Source organism: Ciconia boyciana, chromosome 5 (genome assembly GCF_034638445.1).
Source record: "Ciconia boyciana chromosome 5, ASM3463844v1, whole genome shotgun sequence".
NCBI classification, from domain to species: domain Eukaryota; kingdom Metazoa; phylum Chordata; class Aves; order Ciconiiformes; family Ciconiidae; genus Ciconia; species Ciconia boyciana.
Genome location: NC_132938.1, coordinates 55,560,766 through 55,585,463, shown reverse-complemented (window position 1 = coordinate 55,585,463; position 24,698 = coordinate 55,560,766). Strand labels below are relative to the sequence as shown.

The 24,698-nt window shown below is 34.9% G+C and overlaps 1 protein-coding gene across 3 annotated transcripts in view; it reads left to right on the top strand.

Annotated features, from left to right (window-relative positions):
* The window catches only part of STPG2 (sperm tail PG-rich repeat containing 2), a 54,819-nt gene that overhangs the window by 17,811 nt on the left and 12,310 nt on the right, over positions 1 to 24,698 (top strand). For all 3 annotated transcript variants that reach the window (XR_012042678.1, XM_072862584.1, XM_072862582.1), the window contains exon 2: positions 4,510 to 4,621. Coding sequence is in view for 2 of the 3 variants with exons in the window: in XM_072862584.1 (XP_072718685.1) it covers positions 4,510 to 4,621 (112 nt within the window). In the remaining variant the exon portion in view is untranslated. The remainder of the gene's footprint in view (positions 1 to 4,509; positions 4,622 to 24,698) is intronic.

The window sequence follows — 24,698 nt, the reverse complement described above, 5'->3', positions numbered from 1 at the left end:
CTTGCCAGGAAAAGTTGACATGTTAAGAAAGAAATCTGTAAGCCTGTGAATTTCTATAGTGAGAATGTATACACTGGGTGTAGAGATGATACACATGTGTAAAAAAGGAATCTAATGTGAGGAAGACACTAAGTGATATTTTCAGCATTCTGAAGTTATTTGTGCATAATGAAGGAAAAATATGACTGAGTTGTTTTTCTGAGATGGGGCTGACTCCAATGCTAAAATTATTGAATTACAAAAACATGCATGCTTATCCTGGGTGCACATTCTGTTAATGGTAGCAAAGTGTTTCTTTTCAAAGTACTACAAAGATGATGCTCTCTGAACAGAAGCTGAGTATGGATGGCCAGTCTTATTCCCAGTTTGTGTCCCCTCAAGCATGTTCTCTCTGTGGTCCATACCTCAGATTGGTTAGAAATCATGTAAAAATTGCTGTGAATTATGTTGATAGGTTTAGAATTAGCGAGTCGAATTTTAGATACATAATGTATTTGCTGAACTGGTTGTTTTCGGATCTCTAAAGACACATTGAGTCTACAGGCCATGTTAATTCAGTTTGTGTGGTGTATTTAGCATGGTTTTGATTCTTTAAGCAAGTAATAATTCAATTTGGAGAGTAACTTCAGGTAGGTGAGATAATATTATGTCCGTGAGGTATTTTTCATTGGTATTTCTTTGTACCATTCTAGTAAAAGCAGCTTTTGCTGGGGAACATGCATGTCCTAGTTAGTTCTTCATTAGGAGTCTCTGATTTTTCACTTTTTTAATCATAAAAATATTTTTATTTTTGAGTTGAAGGTTTGCACTGAACTTTCTGGATTAAAGTACTCTACCTATCGATTTTCACCTATAAGCTCTGCTACAAATTCCAATAGTTTACTGTTTGTGTTTTTTGCATGATTTTAACTAATGCAGTGTGACCGTTAATAGTCTAGACTGAATTTCATATATATATATATATATATATGCATAGAGTTGAACATGAAGCTGAAAAGTTAGTAATGAAGTGAAAGCATATATTTGTACAGACCTTTGTGAGTCAAAGTAGGTGTGTTCTATCCAGCTTTGTACATTTCCTTCGGCCATTTACAACTCATGACTACTATATAAATGTATTCATGTTGGAAACCAGCAATTTAGGCCCAGCTTGGGGAGGGGGGGTGAAGTAGGACACAAGCACATAGTAGAACAAAATGACATTATATGAACATAAAATTTTGAAACTTTTTGATACGCCTAATATTCATGGAACTGTTGCTTCTGGTCTACCTTCCACAAAACCTATTGAATAGAACATAACTGGACATGCATTTGACAGCTTGAAAGATGAATTTGTAGATGTGTGCAGAAAGTGTAAATGGACAGATGAGTGGTCCATTGAGCAAGGTTGTAGAGCTGAGGTCTGTAACTGCTTGATGTGGACAATGATAATCTGAATTTTGTTATATTTGTCATTGTTATGCATTCTGGTCTATATTTTATACATATATGGTCTATATTCTGGTCTATGTAGTCTGAAGCTAAATTTTTAATCAGTACTTTCTTTTTTATGGTGATCATCACTGCATTTCTGGGAGAGATATCTGTGCTCTGCTTGATGTGTTGTGTATGATTTAGGAAGCAGCTCTGTGTAGAAATTAAAGTGAAAAATCTAACTTGAATAAGTGATAAACATTTTAAAAAAAATTTGTTTCTACAGTGAAATATGCTGTCTGGAATCACAAGCTACCTACCTGCTGGACTGCACTGGAGTTGTAAATCCTCAGAGCTCTCTTAGGTGATAACTGAAGTTATTGTTCTCTGTAGTTTCAGCATTACCCATCACAATGCCATTAGTGAAACAAACCAGTGTTATTGGGGAATTGTTAGCTTCACAACTGCTATTTGTAGAGAACAGTGAGACTGAGCGGGTTGAGGGTGGAGATCGTGTGAGTCAGGAAATGAGGTGAAAACCTGCTTGGAGGCCTTTGCAATGTAATAAAATTAAACCACTGCATGGTTTATATTGTAATTATGGTATATCTAGCAAAAAACCTCCCTCTGTATAAGATTCGCTATGAGCATGTAAGTAATGTTTATACTTTATTTTTGGCTGGTAGCTATTATATTTTAGCTGTGCTTTGTAGATAGGGCAAAAATGTGACCAAGAAATTGGAAGATTCTTCAACTTAAATTTTTTTTTCTTCCCTTTACATTAGAATGTTACTTATTCTGCCCTGAAATATAAAGCAATACATTTTAGTAATTTAACTGGAAAACGCTGTGAGTTTAAACCTCAAGAAGGGCCAGGACCTGGGCAATATGATGTAACTCAGTAAATAACAATATGCCAGGATCTTTTTTTTATCTGTTTATTTGAAAATTGTTATGTTTATTCTTTAGAATTATTTTGTTATATTTTTCAGTTTTATCTGCGTTATACTAATATATTTTAATTGTCTTATATGTTTAGCCTTTCTGTTTGCAGCAGTCAGGCTCATTTGCTGTTCCTGAGCTCTGACACTTCATGAAGACTTTCCTTTCACATATGCAGACATTTATGCTTGTTTCACTGGAAACGTAATCCTTACAGTTATTAATTTTGCTGTGGTTTCAGCGCAGTGAACACATTTTTAAAGGTTTATTTTACTGAAAGCCAATTTACTTTATACTTGACGGCTTGTAAAAAATATGATCTACTTTCAGTAACATGGTTGAGCTTTTGACTCATCTGCCACACTTGATAGCCTTTTTGCACATTAGAATGTGCTTTGAGGAAAGTGTTCCTGAATATCAATCAGCTCAGCTCTCCTGAGCCCCTTGGCCATTCAGAGCCATGCCCTGTGGGATACAGTCAAGCAGATCCCTGAGCAAGTCAAAGATAGGAGAGGTGCTTTGCCAGGATTGTTACTGATGAAAAAGGATGAATTATTTGGGGATGTGAAGGTCAAAGTGATGGTGGAATTTAAGATCCTGAGAGAAGTGTGCAAGGTAAATAGTGAAATTAATATTTATTTGACTAATCCTTAATTTAGCCTCTTCTCTTGACTTCCAAATGGTTCATTGTCAGAAAGGATGTAGGGAAGTATTTTTTCCTAGTTGAGCTTATAGCCTTGTGTTAAGAGGAAGGCACCTCTTAACACAATTTGTGTCTGTAACTTCCTGTAGAGGTGCTCATTAAGATACTGTAGACTATATATTTCTACTACTGTACAAGTGCTCATTAAGATACTAGAAAATGTGGGTATGACCATTACTTCCTCCTCTGTGTGTCTTACAAGTATAAATGACTGGCTCTAATTTCTTTTAAAAACAACAACAAAAAAAAGACTTTAGGTTTCAGATTGTGCATCCTATTCTCAAACTGAAATAGGAAGTTAGTATGAAAAGTTTGGGAAAGACAAGATTTTAGAATCTCTTTCAGTGACTCTGCTGGCTGGCTTAAGAAGCAATATGATCAATACGTTGCCTGATGTCAATTGTGTTTGTAGGCAAGTAACAATCTGTGTCTGTTATAAAAGGCACTTAAGCATGTGACTCTGGCCTGTAAATTCCAAGCCTATGACTGCAGAGCATTGCCAGTTTGCATCTTTGTGATTCTGATCTTAAATGTCTAAATTGTCGATTCCTGGTATAGGCTCTTAAGCCTTGTAGGTGCTTTTGTTTTATGTAATGTTAGTTAAGGTTGACGTTTGTGCCTGAACAGATGGGTTTCTACATGTATTTCAGAGGTCTGGGGCTATGGAACTTTTGAATAAAGTTAAAAATAAAGATTACTTATGTCCATATACTTAAGTAATCAGCTGATTAAGGCCTAAGTTTGCAGACTGTATGTTCATTAGATGTTGGAGAGAGAAATTAAAAAATAAATTAAAAATAAACTTCAGCATTTGTTATCTGTAGCCTGGTTGGTCTTAATTTGCTGTGCAAGCATCTGTCATGGTTAAAATCCTTTCCAGTGTCTTGGCCAGAGTTATTGGAATGTCATTTGAAGTTGTCATAAAAATTATTTGTGTATTTAAAGTGATTTCCTTTGAAGTCTTTTTCCTAAAATTAGTCATAAAAGGGCTCTCTAGACAGTTGCTGCTACCAAGAGAGTTTTCAAAATTTGTGATATAGATAGGTCTGTTTTGGCTAATTTCAGTGTTAAGTCTCATAATTATAGTTAGAGCATCATAACTCACTTGAAACTTTGTTTTACATGTGTTAAGGTAACATATCTCAAAAATTCTATGTTGTCTTTTCTGTATGCTTTTTATTTTTTTTCCATTGAGTGGTTGTTAGAGTCGTCCTGTGATAATAACTACATGATTTTGCCATTATTGAAACATGATTTGTGTTGCTTCTTTGGGTTTACAGCATAATTGTACAATACTGTGGGACCCCTCCCATTAGTGAGTAATCTAGGCTTTCATTAGTTATTGCAAACAGCAGCTGTTTGTAATAGGAGAATAGGCTTTCACTAAATGTATTTAGATAAGCATTTAAAAATGAAGACTCATAAATCTTTCCTTTAACTTCCTAAAGGGAAACTGCACTGCATTATGAAAACGTCAACAACAAAAAAGAAGGCAAGAAAAAATATGAACTCTTCATCCCACGGTACCATGAAGTAATAGAATTACAGGAAGAAAAGGAGGTAAAGGCACTTCAGCTTTTTCCTACTATTTGAAAACTAATTTATACCTGGATTTCAGGTGTAAGGCTCTTATATGCAGGATGAAAAAAACACTGCAGCTGATATTGAAAATGAAAAAAACTAATTAAGACTGAAAATTCATGAGCTTTTTTTTTCTCCTCTCCTGCTTCACTGTGAGTCCTGTGAAATAATTTAAGAGCATAAGCTTTTTATACTTTGTAGAAATTGTGAAGCTGAGTATTTTCACACACTTTTGGAATGGTATGTCAAAATTGAAATCAAATGAATCATAATCATAATTCCTCTCAGAATTCATCAAGATTGAATAAATATACATCAAACTATATTTAGAATAAATTACCTGTGCTATTGTTTTGGTTTAAAGTATGTTTTAAACTGAATAAATGGAATATTTCAGATGTTTTAGATAACATGGCAGAATTTTGGAGCCTTTAGGCATGCATGCAGAGAGAAGGCTTAAGCTACAGGCAAGTGCATTAACTTCTATATATTTTTTTCTTATGTAAAAATACTTTATTTTTACATTTGTTTTGTATATTTATGTTTTTAGAGATTGTGCTTAAAAAAAAAATTAAAAATCAGTGCTTCACCAGATCCAACTGCATTTTCTCTTTTGACTGAGTTTTCCATGTCTCCATCAAAATGTTTGAGGCATGAAGCCTCTTGTCATTGTACGTTCTTAGTTTTTTCTACTTTCACTCAGTGTCACTATAAAGAATTGCAAGGTAAATGGGATAGATACTACCAGTTTGAGGTGATAAGTGATAGAAGTACACCAAGTATCATTTTTCAAAGTTGTGAGCGCTAGGAGTAACTAATTGGATTTTCATTAAACAAGTAACTGCCATTACTGGATCAAAGGACAGAAACGTTTATAGTTTTGAGAGAAAGCTGCAAATAATTAATATTGTGCCTGTGAAAAGTTTTGTTAAAACTAAAGGAACTTAAACTTAAGTATAGCTATGGGACTTCTGAAATTTGAAAGTCTTTGTATGTAGATGCAAAGCTGAGGAAAAAAATATTATTTTTAGCACACAACCTTTCAACTGAAGGCTATTATAACTAAGACTGTTGTATCAATATACAGAGAATCCTGAAACTATTTGTTTTAGTATAGCAGAAACTTGCAAAAGCTGTCTGATGAGATATCTTGAAATAATGAGGTTGTCTTGCCAATATTTACTGTGAACCACGGTTTCTTATTTGGAATATTCTCAGGTGATAATTAATGAGGAAGTTAATACCTTATCTCACGTAAAGGCCAAAGGACCAAGCAGTGACATGAATGGGTGGAACTGCATTAGTGGGAGGCAGCTGTTCTCTTGGCATATGATCAGACATGTGCCATGCTAAGAGGTCTAAATGTGAGATTGTACCTTCTTAGCTCTTTTATGCTTCATCCCTTAACTCCTAATAAACTAGTTCAGTCTTCCTTGGGTGTGTAAAGCTGCCCTTGATGTAAGAGGAATATAGAAACAATGACATGAAGGGATACACAGAAGTGTGTAAAAAAGAGAATAGTTGAGAGAACCTAGCACTCCTTTTACTGAGGAAGAAGCAGTGCAGAAAACTAGATAGATTCAGGAAGGAGAGGAAGACTTGTGTTTGTAGGCAGGAAGTGATAAAAAAAAGAAAGATGACTGTTTTTGCATGTTGGTAGAGGCAGAGAATGTGTGGTTTGTGGGTTTTTTTGGTTTGTTTTTGTTTTTTTTTTCTTATCTGGCTTTAAAGTTCAGGAAGAATTGATGAATGAATGTTGCTTCATATTTTCAAATTACATTAAATGTCTGATGACAATATTCTCTTCAGGTTTCTGGTAAGTACTAATGCATAAAAATTTATTAGAAAAATAAAATTATCAGATAAAAGATGCGTTAAGTGAGAATTAAAGTTGAGAGTACATCCCAGTAATTTAAGTTGATGAACAGTGTGTTGTAATTACCTTAAAGAGATTTCAGTTCTTTAGGGTATGGAAAGCACAACTAACCAGGTAAAAAACATCTTTTTGTCCTTAGCTAGGATGATACACACAGTTAAAGGGGGTGTGTGGGAAATAGTCACATGAACAGTTAGCTGAACTCAGCCCTGTGCTTTGGGATTGAATGCAGTAACTGGAAACCTTAGTCTTGCAACCGAACTTAACCCTGAGCTTTCGGATTGGATTTGCTGGTGACCAGGAAAGATTACATGCTAATCTGTGTTTTTTCTATTGCAAAGCCATTCATAACACTTACTTTCCTGTGGATCCACAGATTTCTGATAAGACTTGAACTTACAATGCAGCCTATTAATCAGAACAGTATCTTTCCACAGTACTCTTCCTCACAAAGCTGGTGAGAATTTAGGTTCATTCTAATTTAGGTTCACAAATATTAAAATGTTCAGCTGTAACTGTGTATTTGTCATAGTGTCCCTTCTGGGGAAGACAAGGGTTTTCTAAATTACCTTATTGAGAGTTTTCATGTCTTAAAATATTTGGATTTTTTTTAAGCTGCACTTTTTAATTAGGATTCCCAGGGCTTAGAATGTTTGGTTTTGGTGTAATATCTGTATGATGCATTTTAATTGAAATTTTTTTTAGGGTCAACAGTTATTCTCCCCTGCCTCCTTTTTTGATGTAGAAATTTGTATAAGTAGTTTTATGAGTAAATAATAAAAGGAGACAGTGAAGTTTGTGGGATTGGTCCCTGATTTTAGAATGTGATTACTGCTAACTATAAGTTTGTATGATGATCTTGTTTCATCATGAACTGCTTTTTTAAGGAAAAAAAAAATTCAAATTTTATAAGGAACTGGATCTTTTAGCCAAAGCAGATGCAAAATAAAATCGGACTGTTGGGGAGGGAAAAGGTCATCAATGGGTAACATTGTAACAGTCTTGCTGAAAGTGCAGGAAAAAAATCTCTGGAAGTATGGAGGGACTTGTAAATTTTGTTTTGCTTGTATTTAAAGTGAAAAGTTAATGAAATCAAGCAAACACACACCAACTGTAGAAAGTTTTGCAGTGTCTTCTATCTACTCATCTTCTTGCTTTGTCTGGCTCTCTGTACAGGGTGTTATTGTGAGCAAAGAAAATCAGATGTATTTAAAAAGAGCAGACAACAGATTTTTTTTTTTTTTTCTTTAATACATCCCCAATACAAAAAAGATTTTTTTGGTAAAAAGTAAATAGGACTAAAAAAAAAAATGGTTTATGAATATACTTTAATGTATTTTGCAGTTCTAAGAATAGGTACAACTATTACATGCAAAGTATTTATCTGCTATGTTTCTGAAAATTTGTAATTCTGGTACTTATACTGAAGTTAATTGCAGCTGTGCATCATGATTACATGATGAAACAGGGGGCTACATAATGCCATGAAACAGGATCTTGTGACATAGTATAGAAAAATAATAGAAATTTAGGGGAACAAAGATGGTCTGCGTTCCATTACAGTGTATGACAGAATTGGCAGCATCCTAGTGGGATTGCTGGCTTGTAGTAACTACCTGACTTCAGTTCTTTAAGGTGAAATAGTTGCAAATGTATTGCCTTGACTTTTTTTAAGCTTCAATACAAATAGGCTAGGTATTTCTGAAGAAGAATTAAGTAAGATACAGGTAGTTTACCCTTGTTAAATAATGTTTCTTTGAAGACCGCTACCATGTTTTAAAGCCTAGAGTTGAGCTTGGCAGAGAATGCCTTGTCCCAGCGAACACCCCTTCTGATGTGGCTGAAGTAAAAGCTCCGGAGAAGTGGCGTTATAAAATACCAGGTTAGAGCTTGTCAGTAGGCTGCTGTAGAAATCTTTGAACATGCCACTTGCTTCGTGCTAGCTTCAGTATTGCGCTGAAGATAGCCTGGTTCCACAGAGCCAGTTATGCAGAGCCCTTCCCCATAAACAGAGTTAGCACCCCAGGTAGAGGAATGAGTGGTTATTGCAAACTTTGGTCACTGAAACCATGTGCAGGACTGAGAGAGCAGAGGCACACAAGCTGGCTATGCCAGAGGATTTCTGTGTAGTGTTAGGTAAAATAAGTACTTATATATACAGAATGTAAATAAAACTTCAATAGATAACTAGTTTTGGCATTTTATGAGGTATAAATGATTTATTTGCATTACGGAAAAGTAATCATTATGTAATGAAGCAGGTATGTACCTGTTTATTGTAGAAGTTTATTGTGGGTACTTCAATCAATATGTGAATAGTTTGCTGATTCTAACGTATTTATAGCCAATTTTTTGTATTGTTAAAGATGTACTTAATATCGAGTACTATGACCTTGGAATCTGTGAAGTAGCTTATAAATTCAAAAGCATGTGTAGGCTGTTCTTAAACTGGGAAGCAGGAAAGGAAGCAAGGGGCTCATACCATTTCAGAAAAGGGGAGGAGTTGATCTAAAAATGTGAAGCATTGATCTGAATACTTTTAAAAATTTACTACATTCCCATTTTGTGGGGAGAAGTCCATAAAACTGTTTCTTCAATTATATTAGTATCATTAAGATACTTTATCTTAGGAAAGTTAGGCTTTTAAAGATACTTCATGTAATAACTTCCACTGAACAAGTACAAAATAATATTTTCTTGAATAATTTCAGAGAAAGGACTGGAGACCCAGATTTCACTTGGTAGTGCTACTAATATAGTATGAACAAAAATGAGCACAGCTTCTCACTTTCTTATTTCTTCCTTAATACTGATGACTTTAGATAGCTTTGTTCCGAATACCTTGAAGAATGCCAAGGAACAACAGTCTCTTAAGCTGAATGTGTGTCAAAATTGTAGCATTGTTGTGAACAAGGGAAATGCCAGATGCCATATTAGGATGCGTACAGAGAAGTATAGCCTGCAAGGCACGTGAAATAATCCTTGCTAGCTGTGCTACACAGAGCAGACTTTATCTGGAGTATGGTGTCATATCTAGCGTATTTACAGTAAAAAAATGTGGAGTCCAATCAGAGCCAGTTCAGAGGAAAATAATGAGACTAATGAGAGATTTGGAGAATGTTCCTAGATAGAAAAAATAAATTAGCTGTATTAGTTAATGTAAAGAACAAAGGGGGACTTACTGTAGTAATCTTCAACTATGCAAAAACTTGTTGAAGAGAGATGTCAAGATAATAAACCACACAAATAATGTGGTTTCTAAATCCATCTATAATCAAGATGAGAAGAGAAAAGCTTTGGCCTAGCGCAGATTTGTGTAAATGTGCTTCTTTTGAAAGAGTTGTTATCAAAGGCTTGTAAATTTGATCAACTTCTGTTCTCCATGCAGATTTTGGCTGGATTTTTTTCAGACTCAGATTTCTGGAAGGTTTTAGTAGAATAGATTCCTTTATTTTTGACAACAAAGAACATTTCAGGTGAGGAGGGTTATACTTTGTCAATAGCAAAAACAAAAGCAAATTCTGACTTAGTATTTGATTAGCTCTAATGCCTGAATAGAAAATGATTAAAAACTTGAAGCTTGTTGTCAGTTCAGTTCCCATTTCATTACTGTGTTTATGCATATGTATGTATTGAACTTGCAGCGTATACATAGTCCTATGAAATTTGGGACATCCTGAGGTTAAAAATATATTTGCTTGCTGTACTAAGTAAAACAACACTACTGACTCTGTGTTGGAGATATTTACTAGACTGGCAAAAGATATATCTGATTCATTTTCTCAAAATAAAATAATGGAAAAAAAAGTAGGAGCTTGTGGATGCACTGTGTTACTATTGGTGACACAAGTTAATGATCTTCCTCCTGATCTATGAAGATGGGCATCTTTGAGAAAGCAGGGTAGGATATGTGTAACAACTTCTATGTGAGTTGAGGATAGAATGTAAGGAAATAAAGCAAGATTTGGAAAAAGCATTTTCTCCTCCCCCATCATATGTCTAACTAGTTGATGGCTAGCTGCGTCCTTTGAACTATCGCTTGTTTTCAGATGATGTGTGAACACATGTATCGGAAGTTTTGTGCATGGTACTTTTTTATCAGTCTTCCTTTTCAAAATGTCTACAGGTTTTACCTCGGAATTATACATTTAAATCAGTTTGCTAGTTAATCTGAACCTGTGAATACTAACAGCAATTTTCCCTAAACAGTCCTAACCTTCAGTGCTTGTTTAACGGCTATGCTGCACTATTAAGTACACAACAGCATCTTTTTTTACTCGGGAGTCTGTCTTTTCTGCAAACAGAATGACGCATGAGTGAAGCATGCGTATATAGGGAAATGAGATTCTGTCCAAAAGACCTTTAAAAAAAAGTGTGATGATGGGAGGACTTAATTGGTAGGCACTATTAGACTTCCATGTACTGTCATCTTTAATTTTAACAGGTAGGAATGTCTTCTCTGTATGGACTATAAGTTTTTAAAGCTACACTCTACTTTCTCAATTGTAATTACACATTTAAAGGAAAGTGGATATTATGGATAAAAATAGAACACATTAATGTGTGCCTAACAACCAGATTTTACTGGAATTGTAAGTCTGTCTCATTAATAAATTGCAGGTCCTCAATAGGCAAATGAGCTAACTGAAAAACAAAGCAGTCCCCTTCAGAATGTTCTGTACACATGCTATTATGATGATATTAACACTTGAGTTTCTTTTTAAATGCTAAGGGCATATTTCTAGGTTTTGATAGCTTTTGTTTGCCAATGACATTGTGAATAATCCCGTGAGTATGCAATTACTTTGTTTTTGCTACACTTCACCTATGTTTGATACCCATCACGCCCAGAGGTTTCTTTTGGGGTGTTTTTTTTTTTTCCTTCTCCCCTAACCTCACTACTCTTTGTTTGTTCTCATAGGATAAATCAGTGAAAGCCTCTGTTATGAATCAGTCGACCATATATAGTTAGTTTCATCTTGTACATAATGTTAGTAGCTTCTTGCAAAAGAGAATTCTCAGGATCATATAGGCTGGAGTTACTGGATCTTGAAGAGCTTCTGTTGCCTCAGGCAAAAGACTGAGGCTGCTTAATCATTTCAGTTCTGGGAACAACAGTAAATCATCTGTGAATTTAAATCAGTTTGAAAAGGTAACTTACACTGGAGTCTCTCTTGGCATATATTAGGCAAAACTGCAATTTATACCCCCACAGAGTAGGCATAAATTTCTTTATATTTACTAGAAATCATTGCTTATATGCAAGGTAAGTTTTCGAGTGTCACTGACTCATTAGTTTTATATAGATTTTTTTAAAAATATGGATGAAAAAGCAGGTTCAATACATACACAAGGTTAACAACAAATATTTCCAATTCTGTTCAAAAATAGCATTGTGATTTAAAAGTTGAAAAGGCTGGTTTTTGTCTTATAATACTGAGAATTAAAAGTTGTTTGGTGTTGCCTTTTTGTTTATCAAAACTTTGAGAGTTTTTACTAAGTTATGACTTGGATAAAAATGACATGACTTCTATCAAGCCAAAAATTCACTTTTGTTTTTAGCCTAGGATAAGGATGTAACAATACTCTTTACCTCTCAAATACTTTTTATCCTAAAATGGAAGTGCCTCCCCCCTTCATCTCCCATCCTCCCCTGTATGAATGTATTGAGCCTTGCAAAATGAATGTGCTGGGATCCTGATGTTCAGTTTACAGTTAGGAATGTAGAGGCCTAATGAGGTTACAGGGCGTATTAAGGGTTATTCAACAGATGAGCATGGCAAGGAATAAAATGTTGTCTTCTGGTAAGGATGTCTTCCTCACTTTTATGAGACCAGCTACTGATGCAACATATTATTGGTTTAATGTTACTACAGGATTGATGTTTTGATATACCGTTACCTGTTATATCTGCCCAGTGGGTGATTTGCAGCACTTAGTATATTTGGGTTTCCTATCTCCTGTTAGTAGAGTTACATCAGAAATTAAGTTGGTGGATTCTTTTGTAGTGTTTTGAAAATAAATGAATTAATTCTAAAAGCAAGAGATCTACTTCTCCTCAAAAGCTGTTACATAAAAAAACTTCTTTCTGTTTTTAACTTTACATATCATTTTATTACGTCTCTATACTTTTGGATAGTGCTGTGACTTTGCTTTGTTGCAGCTGTTTATTAACAAAATCTTGGTGAATCCTGGCAGATGGTAATGTTCTCTGCAGGTTTCACCCCACACTAGCTCAAAGTCATAACATTTTTCACTATAGGATGGTTTTGTTTTGGAGTTTTTTGTGTTTTTTTTTTTTTCTTTCCTTTTTCTCTAGAGACACTTCCCTGAGTCAAATCCTCACTAGCTTCTGTGGTAATCATTATTTTAAAAAGAAAAAAAAAAAAGAAATCTATTAACTTGTAGTCTGTGTGAATGGAGTTTACTGTAAAAAGTTCCTTCCTATACTACTGTCAGATTGTAGTATTTAGAAAATATGAATAAATGTAGAGTTTTGCAACTGCTAGCTATTTCCTTTCAGATTTTTGGTTTTACTGTTAGTGTCAGAGGTCATGTGTTTATAAATTACTATGAATATTGGGAACTTTTATTTCTCTGGGCAATGGAAGTAATGAATTTCTCATAGGATCTTTGTTTCAGCTTTTCGGGTTATTTCCGGTTGTCCAAAGAAAAATAATAGAAGCATTTTTTTTTTTTTTTTTAAATGGGAGAAGCAACATTAAAGTAAGTGTGTGTGTGTGTATTAGGGAATGTGACAGTGATATCCTAGTAAGACTAATGATTACCTGAAATACTTGTCTTTGCTTTTGAAGCTTAACCCTTTTGCTCATCAATCAGTCAGCAGTGGCAGGTAGTGACCATTAGGTGGATTCATTAGCACCCTGCAGCCTTCTTGTACAGGGTGACCCACATCTGTCTTCATTAGAAGTTTGCTACTTGCCAGTAGTGAACAGATGGGTCATTATAGCCTACATTGCCCTCTGGGCATACCTGGAGGACGGGCAAAGTCGTCCGATACAGGACACAGATGCATATTTACTTCATAGAAGTGGGGCAAGATATTTTTGATAAGTCTAATAACATCAGGCCTTTTCCTCAGACTAGCTAACTTATACTTAGTGGTTTTATTTTTATTATTATTTATTCTGTCTGATACCAACTTTGAGAATGTGAAAGTATGGCTAAAACAGAGACTTGATTATTGATGAGCATTTCTTAAAAAAAAATTATAGAGTATAACATATAGCAATGCTGAACTGTTAATCAGTATTTTCATTCAAACTCTAGGTGCCAGTTTTACCATATCGTTTTCTTTTTCTACAACTGGAATATTTTCTGTACAAATTAAGATTTTTTTTTTTTTTGAAAGAATTCTGTGAAGTAAAGTTGAAGATAATGCATTCATAATCCTGTTGCCAGGAGAGGAAAGTAAAAGCCTTGTTTCCTTATTGCTTCAGCATTGCTGTTTACGCTGCATGAGTTTAAATCCTGTTCTACACCATGGTTGAAAACATTTTTGAAAAAAAAAAAAAAAAAACAGACCAACAACTATGTTTCAATTATTCACTACAGGTTGCCTTCTGTCAAAACTATGGAGTAGTTAAGCATGTACTTTCAATGTTAGCGGTGCTATAATTGATATTCCACTTCAGTGCTTTTTGGAGAAAATTCCTTTAGTCAATGAGTTTAATGTAAAGCACTCTTAAATGTGAGGTAAACTGATTTCAGATAGAGAGCCTGATTACGACACTAGCTTTTCCCCTGGGAAGTTATCCCGAATGGAACAAGAACTATCTTTACCAGTGAAGAAGGGCACCCCTTTCCACTTCAAGAAGGTGTCACTGAATTAAAAAAAAAAAACAAACAAAAAACCAAAAAACCAAACAAGGTGTTCTTCTCTCCTTTACTGGACAAACCTTACCATTCATTTAAGTGTAATTATTATAAAGGGACTTTAAGTATTATAAAAGGATTTTTGTTTCTTTAGCTTTTTGTAACAAGTTGTCATCCACCTGGAAGTTGTTTGCTGTATTGAAATAAGTATGTTGTTTCTCTCTTCATAATTTAGAACAGATACTATTTTTGTCCAGTTCTTTTTCTAGTGTTGAGTGAATTTTTTTTTATAAACTGTATTTCTTTTACTAAACTTTTGTGATACTTTATTTCTGTATGAAAATGTTCATTCCATGTGAATGTGTGTAAATATATGCTTTGTTGTAAGTGGTGTGACACTTGAAGAAGAATTTAAAGGCAAAAGTATTTTGGAGCTTGTGCGTGTTTTAGTAACAAATGGAGACCATTCTCCTTAGGAAGGTATGACCTTGTCCCCTAGTTACATTTCATGTAAGAAGAATTGTCTATTCTGTTTATACTTAAAAAAAAAAAAACAACCCAAAAACCAACCAAAAATAATGTGGTCATCTTCTTTGGCTAAAAACTAGGAACAACTTTTGTTGAATAGATTTTAGAATAGAATAGATTTTGTGTATTTAGTGAAAAATACCATTAGTGAGGTTGTCAGAAGTAATACACTCACGAATGATAAAACTGTAACATTTGAAGTTGTATGTACAACAGATGAATTGGACAGCAAACAAAAAACATGCTTTCTACTTGCAGTAGAGATGATTTATGATAGTTAATTCTGCTTGGCACATGGAAGGGAGCATTAATAGTTTGTCTTGTGAGAAGTGCAATATCTTGTTGCTGTTGCTATATTTTATCATTTTTTTTGGTTGAGATGTATTTTGCTGTTGTGCATGATAAAAAGATGGCAGAAGCTTGTTGCTGTAACTTAAGGAAAATACTAAAATTTATTCCTCCTCTCAGTTTTTGAGAAATAGCATACTGTGTTAGCATGTTCTACGTATTTATGATCTCAGATTACCCAGCAGTAAAGATCACATACAGCATCCATCTAGAATATTTGCATGTATTTACATTGTTTACAGAAGCCATTAAAATGGTCTGAGAGGCTTTGATTTAGGATTGCCCAGGTAACCTCAATATGGCCTTATTGTATCTATAGTTTGTGATACAATCTTTAATTACACGATGACACTGTTTTCCACAGGATCTTGCCTTAGGGTATACAGAATAGATAGCGTTCACTGAGTGAAGTGTTTTTTCTTTATTTCTTTATTACCTTCCTCATTCTGCGTGAACTCCATGCTATATATTGCATGTTCTCTTTACCATGTTCTGAAATGTAGGTGATTAATTTCCTTTCTACCATTGATCTGCTGCTTGTTGTAGAGGTTTCTTAACCTGTCTACAAGCATAAAATGTGCTATCTTTCTTTGACTCCCAGTCATGTTCATTCTCACTGCTGCTGTCCTTTTGTTCTTTTTTTTTTTGGTAACTTGCATTACACCTTTTTCATTCTTACACCCATCCTTTGTGCATCTCTGATCCTCTGTTCTCGCATTAAAAACTGTTTTTTTTTTTTTTTCCCTTAAAACAGCCAGCTTTCCTCATATAGACCAAAATTACATGAGTCATTTTCATTCTGCTGCTTATCTTTGAATATGTGAAAATGGATATGCTCTTTTGAAACTTCTCTATGTTGAATAAATCCACTGATTCTGTGTTATGATGTCTTAATATCACTAGAAAGAATGGCAGTGTTTTGCTACTGTGTTGACGACACGAATAATTTTACATTTAGCACCTGAAAATGGAGCATGGTGGTTCATAGTTAAGGAATAGTGGAATGATAAATACTTTTCAAGTGGCTTCATAATGGCATGTTCAAATGCAGAGTTACCTTTCAGTGTTTAAGAAATGGAAAAATCACATATTCTGTGAAGATACCTGTATTTGACAAACAACACTGATTTTAAGTGACTGTTTGATACAGTTCTGTTAATTATTGTTTATATCACCAGAACTTTTTTTATGCACTGTAGAATTAGCAACAGTAATTACTAAATTTTTTTTTAAAGTCTACATTTTGCCTTTATATCCAGTGATTATTTGAAAAATAGATACAGGAATTTGGAGGCAAACTGAAGGCTTTGTAATGATGCTTGATAGAACCTGAAATGCATCAGCATTACAGTAAAACTGTAATGAATATAGTTACTAAAGCTAATAATTATGTATTAATGAACTTTCTATTGCGTTGTAAATAGTAGACCCTAGTCATTTTCAGATGGTGATTATTTGAAACTGAAAGTCATCAGACAACTTGCTTTATCTTGTACATTGTTATTTGTCAGTTTATACAAGTACATGCTCCTAAGACCTCCTGGAAAAGATGTTGTCATATGAATACTGTTTGCTGCCATTTAATTTCTTCTATCATTGTTTCATTGAGTTCTCTCTCAGATTTGATAGGGTGACATAATGTGTTAGATAACAGCACTTGCATGTTCAAATGAACTACCACTGTCATGTTTATATGTTTGATCTGCCATGTATCAGTATCTTATCTTTTTTTACTTGTTTATGCAGTTTTTTTATTGCATGCTATTTTTGGTCAAGAAATATGCTCCAGATGTGGTGTTCTTGAAGTGTTTGTATCATTGTTCTGAGTGGCACTCTGCCTATTTTTACCATTTTATGTTGCATTATGGTCTTATTCAGACTTCTTTTTCTTTAAATGAGGAAAAATGATTTATCAGCTTCCTGAAAATTCTCTTATGTCTGCATAAAACCTTTTTTTTTTTTTTTTTTTTAATTTGAATACTCTCCTTGTGACAAAAAATTACCTGAATCTGTACAAGGGCGATCTGTTTCAGTTCAGGTTCCTTGCATATTAGATTTGTGGTACAGTATTCTGAAGATGTTTGGTAGATTAAATTACATCTCCTGCCAATGATTGTACTGACTAGTCTTGTTTGGCCATCTCCTCCCACTGTCCAGTCTTCTATCATCCCCTATCAAGGCTACCTATTGTTTGTACTGCCGTAAATGAGGCCCTCTTGTGGAATTCATGTTCTGGCCTGTAATCTTGTCTTGATTCAAACTGCTTTTTCTTTTAATATGTTGGACTTGCTTATTTACAAGCAGGCTTCTAAATGATCTTCTGTGACCTGAATTTTCATAGATACCCTTTCATGTTGAGAAACCCATGTGGTGAACAGATACTGTCAAGGGAAATGGACTTCATGTATCTCTGTGTGTGCGTGTGTGTTTGGTGGGTTTTTTTGTTGTTGTTGAAGTGGAACACTTTGACTGTAGGATCTTAAAGAAAACAACACACAAAATGAAAAAGCTTTGATGTGTTTTGTGCAGAAATCTATGACCTTATTTGTCTCTGCAGTGTATTCTGTGTGACAGCAAGCAGAGTGGCTATCCATCAGGTTCATGACCAAACTTTATCCAAACACAAATAACTGTATGTTTTCTTCACAAGAATGTTGTTAGATTTAGTTAATTTTGTACCTAGATAAAATGTGAAAAGTACAATACAAATATTAATGCAGTTATCAACACACTTCTTATTCAATTTAAAATATGATATTATAAGTATTAACTGAAGAGCATCAGCAAAAGTATAATTTTGCTGATAAATTAATGCTGCTTTGCAGATAATCCAGTATGGCTGCTTGATCTTCTTTTCATTGGATTACCTTTTTGAATTTCAACAGGTAGTGGGGTGACCTTTTAAGACAGCTATTTATTCATTGGAAGTGGGGGGCATATGAACTAGTACTCTTTAATGAACTAGCACTCTAGGAATTGATGAGAATTTGTACTCCGCAATGGCTGATGCCAGTCTGTATAGTGTGAAGTTGTTATTGTGGAAATAATGCCATCATATCTATGATGGCATAAAAGTAAACATTAATAAAAATATATCTTAACAGTGAGGAAACAATCCTGCGTTTAACATAGTTTTAAAGCCATACTGTATTGCGTACCTCTATAGATCCTTGTGGAGACTATGTCTGATGGTCTTCTCTGTGAAAACTGTTGAGGGAAGAAAATGGGGGGGGTCTGCTTGGAGCAATAGGAAGAGAGACACAACACTGCAATTTGCTATCAGTTATAATCCTTTACTGGGTGGCTTGATTAGACATAAAAAAATTATGCAAGGAAATAATTTTCTTAAGTGGGACCTTTCAGAATTAGTGTTACTTCAAAACCAATTCATTTTCATGCCTGATGTTTATAGCTTAAATGCAGATCAACAAATTTGACCCTTTTAAAAAGATTGCTATAATTTAGCATCATTAACTATTTTCAGCATGATATTAATTAGAATATGCAAGTTAGTTGAGCTATTTGGAGATTAAATTCATTTGATGGAGGCAGTATTGATACGAGGTAATACTGGTAATAGTATTTAATATCATTTCTCAAGAAGAGATTGTTTATTATATAAAGAAATCTTAATAGAAGTAGCTTTTGATATCTGCAGCTATGTTGTAATTTGTATCAAAGCTTCTCAAAAACTGGAATATCAGAGGCCAAGAAAAATCTGTGATATGCTAATACAGCAAATTTTTGTTACTTGTAAACTTTTAGTCTGGTTTGGGAGGTAGGAAGGTTTTGACCAATTTGTCTTTAAGCATTATGCCTTAGTACTTACCAGCTGCTGGGAGTGACCCTCCAAAGAACATAGACATAACTTTTGTTGTTTCTGGACAGGGCAGATAGGAAAGTGGTATTAATCTGCATTTGCTGCTTTTATATTACTCAGAAGTGAAGCTTGGTTGCTCCCTGTCTAAAAAGAGCTAGCTAAATTGTACCATCTGGTGATCAGAGGATACATTTAGTTGGACATAAGTGAGGTGTTCCTTCCTGTGACTCTTCCCACTCCAAAAAGTATTTTAGCATAGCACTGGCTGTGCTTACATTAATATGGCAGAAGCATGAGAAATTCACTTCCTATCAAGAGAGTAAAGTTTGACAATTCAACTTGTGTTTTTTAAGGTCCTGAAATACTGGTTAGATGCGTTGGCTTGATTGTGATTGGAACTTGGACTTCATGCAGGCAATCTAAGTACTTTATCCAATCCTTATTGAATCAGTAGGAAAAGTTCCATTACTTAATGGAAGTTGGACTACTTTGTCTTTATTTGATAATAACATGTGTCTTAACCACAAACAGAACAAATCGCTTGAGTATTTGAATAGTGCAAGACTTGCACTGTGCATTTGTAAACACATGGTTTATGGAAATTAGGGTACTACCTGGAAAAAAATTGGAAATACTCTGTCTGGTGCAAAGATAAATATAGATTGAATGAGAGAGAGATCTGGGAGGATCCCCTGTTTACAATTTTTGAAAATGCATTGAATGAAGACACTTTGAACTTGAGCTTTTCTCCAGTCAATACATAAAATAAGTGTAAGGGGATAAGGACTTGCAAAAAGCCTGTTGTGTACAATAAAATATCCGGGAGCCAGAAAATAACAGGACTGTTTTAAATATAAAAATGCTACCACTTTCAGGGTTCTGTGCTTTGATGTATCAGGCAGTAAATGAAGAAAGAAGGAAAAAAAAAAAAAGGTAGACTGTGATATGGGCTGTTTAATCTATGTGTAAGAGATGGCCGAACTCTGGATTAAGCTAAGTCTAAGTCCAGAATAAGTCTAATAAGTGGATCTATATGGATGAGAGAGAAGCCATAATTTGTTGTACAAATTTATTTATCAGTTACTTTAAAGCATAAATTGCCTGCATAAATAATGCTCTGTGCTCAAATAATAAAGATTTTATTGTGAAGTGCTTAAGTTTGAACTAGTTGTAACTAGTTAATACCATCAACAAAAAAGCAGAAGCCTGAACAAAGTTCTTTCAGTGCTGTAATACTGAACTCTGCTCTGAGATATGCTTATGTAAATGAGGCACAAATATGTTGAGAGGTTGCTGAGAAGCAATTGTGTGAAGACTCTTTTGAACCTCATCTCTCTCTGAGTTGCTAGATACACTTGAGCAACTGGGGAAAAACGCTTACAACTGCTGTGCAGTTTAACTTTATCCTGTGCATAGTGAATCTCATTTTAGCAAGTACAAATGGATGCAGTGTGTATATATAGTAGTCCACATGGCTTAAGTGGTTTTTGGATCAGGATTTTGTTTTAGTGTATTTGCTAATACTTAAGGACAACTAATTTGATAGTACTTTAGACCTTTAAAAACACTTCTCCAGTCAGCAGAGCTCCAACAGACTTTTTGAAGTAAGTTTAAGGTAGCTTGCTTTTTTCTACATTTGCATTTGTACACTTTTCAGCAACAGTTCAGCTGTACGTGGCACTGACGTTATCTTGAGCTGATTTACATTTCTTAGTATAGAAAATATTAAAGGCTCAGAGTATTGTAAAAGCCATTAATACCAAAACTGACATCTGACAGTTCTTAGAGAAAAAAGATACAGAATTTCAATTTCTAGTTCTGTCAGTGTGATGCATTTTGGGAACTATCACTTTGGAGAGAAAATGTTTTCAAGTTCTAGGACAACAGAATGGTACAGATCTACAAACAAGTAGAAATAATGTGCTTAAATGAACATCATCATAGTGTGGAACATGATTTTCACAGTAGGCAGTATTTACACATTAGGGAAAAGTAATTTTCACAAAATAGTGTGAAATTTGTAATGATTTACATCTTGAGAGGTGTGCTTTTTTAAATGATGGCATCTCGTTAAGTCTGCAGATGTAATATTTGGTGCTTTGGTTGCCACAATAAAGACTTCCATACCTTAAAAGTAAAAATAATGTATTAAAATCTCAGTGGCTGGTGAGATATTTTCAAATCGTAATATGCACTTTTATAGCTTTGAATGTGATCATTCCATCTTTGCCTTTAACACTTTCCTTTTTTCCCTGGTTCTTACAAAACTATTGTTCCATACTTCCTGTAACAAGCATTTCAAGAAATATGATATAGTTGGCTATACTACTTCATGTTGGAATTTTGTACGGACTTCTTGACCTTGATAATGTCAATCTGTTTATATCAATAAAGTGACTTCTTATCTTGAAAATTGTCAGTTATGTCTGATGTGATCCATTAACATAAAATTACTTCACTGTTTCAATTTCAATGTCTTTTAGCTTAGCTTTTAAAAAAGTATATTCTGACTGGAAATAAACTTGGAATTGTATGACGGCTGCAGTTTATATAATTTGAAAAATTTTTTTTTTAGACTTTCAGAATAACTTGTTGCTTGGCTGAAATTTTCCATTCTTAGTTTCTGCCCACAACTGAAATAATGTTTTATCAAAAAAAGTTGTCGTGGTCTGTTCTGTGTGGTGGTTTGTATTTTGGGTTTTTTTGTGTGTGTGTGTGTGTATAAAAGTGAAGTAAATTGGTGATTTACCATTTTAAAGCAATTATAAGATACTTTTTGACACATAACTTTAAAAATAGATGAATGTTAGCTCTTTAAAATGAGCTGGTTACATAGACATAACTCTACTAATTGCTTGACTAGCTCTATTCCAGTATTCCAATTGTTGCTAATTTTTTTTTTTTTTAACCAGTGGCTGTCTAAAGGAAAATGAATGAGTGATTTGTGAGCACAGGAGGTTAGACACAGGATTACATCTGATTTACTGAATTTTTCACGGGGAAACTCTGGGGACCCTCCAGTTTGTGCGTGGGAGAACTGCATGTTTAACTATCCCCACTGGTAAATATTCACATCTGAGGCATCCATCAGCATCTTTCTTGGCTTTTTAAGCATTGCGAAGTCTGAGATTGGTAGTCAGGAGTAAGTTCTTTAGCAACAAGTTTCTAAACTACGTGACAATGGTAAAAGACTTGATTGAGATAATTAGTTTCACTAAGAAATGTTATGATTGTAGGCTCCCAGATCTTACCTGTAGTCTACACAGTTTTGCATCACTGGTATCATTTATTGCATTCCTAAAATCTGAATATGAGGAAAGAAGAAGCAAAGGAACACTGTACATACTTTCACAAGAAATGGTCATCTTGCAAAGGTGTGTGGATTGGCGCCTTCTCTGGCTGGGGGAATTCTGAGCATCTGTCTTGCGTATCAGATTCTCCATCAAAAAGGAGTACAAATGAGTAACACATCTTGAAGAACTTCTTTCTTTTTCATTAACGTTACCTGGCCATGCTTTGCATTCTCATGCGGAGTATTTAGTAACATATATTTAACAAGTAAAAGATTTATCAAGCTATAACATACTAAAACAAAAGAGCAATGACTGAACAAGGTAGAATCATCTAATGTAGTTGGCATTCTTCAAAATAAAGTAACTTTTTAATTTTCTGACTGTAAAGTTTTTGAGGTAACATTAATGCAGCTACACTGTAACTGTTATAGATAAACATTTTTTTTTTCTTATAAGATAGGTAATATTACCATGTGCCAATGGACTTAATAAGAAAAATGGGTTTCAAATAATGAAATATACTGACTACAAACAGACAACTTCCAGGATAATGATGCAGTAGGATTTAAACACTCTTTAAGTAAAGCAAGTGGTTGTGTGTTGTCAAGAATAGGTGTCTTTTCAGGATTACTTTTTTTTTTTCCAGAACTGGAGTCTGACTGCAAGTTAAATTTAAGTTAGTGTAGCTATAAGAAAGCATAGCTATGTAAAGGTATATATATATTTTTTTTAAATCACCCTTATTTACCTTTATCTGTTATTTTTTAAGTATATACTTCTGTCTTACTCAGGTTGAGTCAGCTGATTTTTATCCAGTAGGTAAACTCCTGAGGAAGACTTTCTTATGTCATTGTATTTCCATTAATTAATACTTGTATTGGGTATGTGTGGCAGGGTTTTGGTAGCAGGGTGGGGAGGCTGCAGATGTGGCCTCTGTGGGAAGAGGCCAGGGACTGCATCCTGCTAGACACAGCCATTTCCAGATGGCTCTGCAATGGATCCACCACATGACAGAGCTGAGCCCATCAGCCAAGTTGGTGCCTCTGTGAAAACATACTTAAGAAAAGGCAGAAAATGTCAGACAGGCAAAGGAGGAGGGAACAAAAAGTGTGAGAAACAGCAGAGGAGGAGGTGCTCCAGGCATCAGAGCAGATTTTGCCCTGCAGCCTGTGGAGAACCCATGCTGGAGCAGGTAGATATTCCAGAAGGACTGTAGCCCATGCAGAGTCCATGCTGGAGCAGCTTTTCCTTGACAGGAGTTGTGGCCTGTGGAGGGCCCATGCTGGAGCAGATTTTCTGAAGGACTGCAGCCTGTGGGGAATCCATGCTGGATTAGAGGAAAAGTGTGAGAAGGAACGAGTGGAGGAGAGAAATCAACGTGTAACTCCCATCCCCTCATGCCACTTTGGGGTGAGTAGAGGAGTCTGGATGAAGGAGCGAAGTTGAGCCTGGGAAAAGTGGGGAGGAAAGGTGGTGTTTTAATGTTTGCCTTTTTGTTTCTCACTCCCTGAATCTATTTTAATTGGCAATAAAGTAAAGTTAATTTTCTCCAAGCTGAGTCTGCTTTGCCCATAATGGTAATTGCTAAGTAATCTCTGTCTTTATCTTGACCTACCTGCTTTTTCATTCTATTTTCTCCTCTTGTCCCTTTAAAGCAAAATAAAGATTCTGCATGTGCAAATTAATAGTTTTCTTGGTTTAAAGTGATCTATATAGGAAATGCTGAACCACAAAATTGAGGTTATGGAAAACACGGTGCTCTTCAAATTAATTCTGTGCTTTCTATTTCCTGCCCGATATTTTTTTTGATGCTGATCCTTACTGGGACTTGTCCTGCATTCCCTATACATGGTTACTGACAAATAGACTGAAGTTCAGGGTATTGTAGGTAAGAGAAACTAAAAATGATCAAAATATTCTCATTCTTAGGATGTAGCTATATGGTATATGTCCTTTGTCAGGCATTCCTGACGCTATGCAGCAGTTGGTGGCTTCGTTGCTTGCCAGACCTGTTAGTAGCTTCACTGAGCCATGGGCTTGGAGCTTGCAAGCTGTCAGCAGGACTCGCATTTCTTCCTCAACCTACCAGGCAAGGTGAGGCTGTACTGGGGACTGGGGACAAAGGTGTCCTCTGTCCCCACCAGTCTTGGAGGTGCTGCAAGTTCTGGGTCTGCCACTGGGACTATTTATGTCAAACAGATTGTAAGCATTTATGTATATACTTGTGTTTAGTAGATTGGATCAGTGTTTTGTTGAAGTATTTGTTTACGTTCTTGGGGAGGAAATAAACGTCTTGTGGATAACTTGTAAACCAGTTTGTGATCTGTTTTGCTTAAGTTTAGGATTAAATCTACA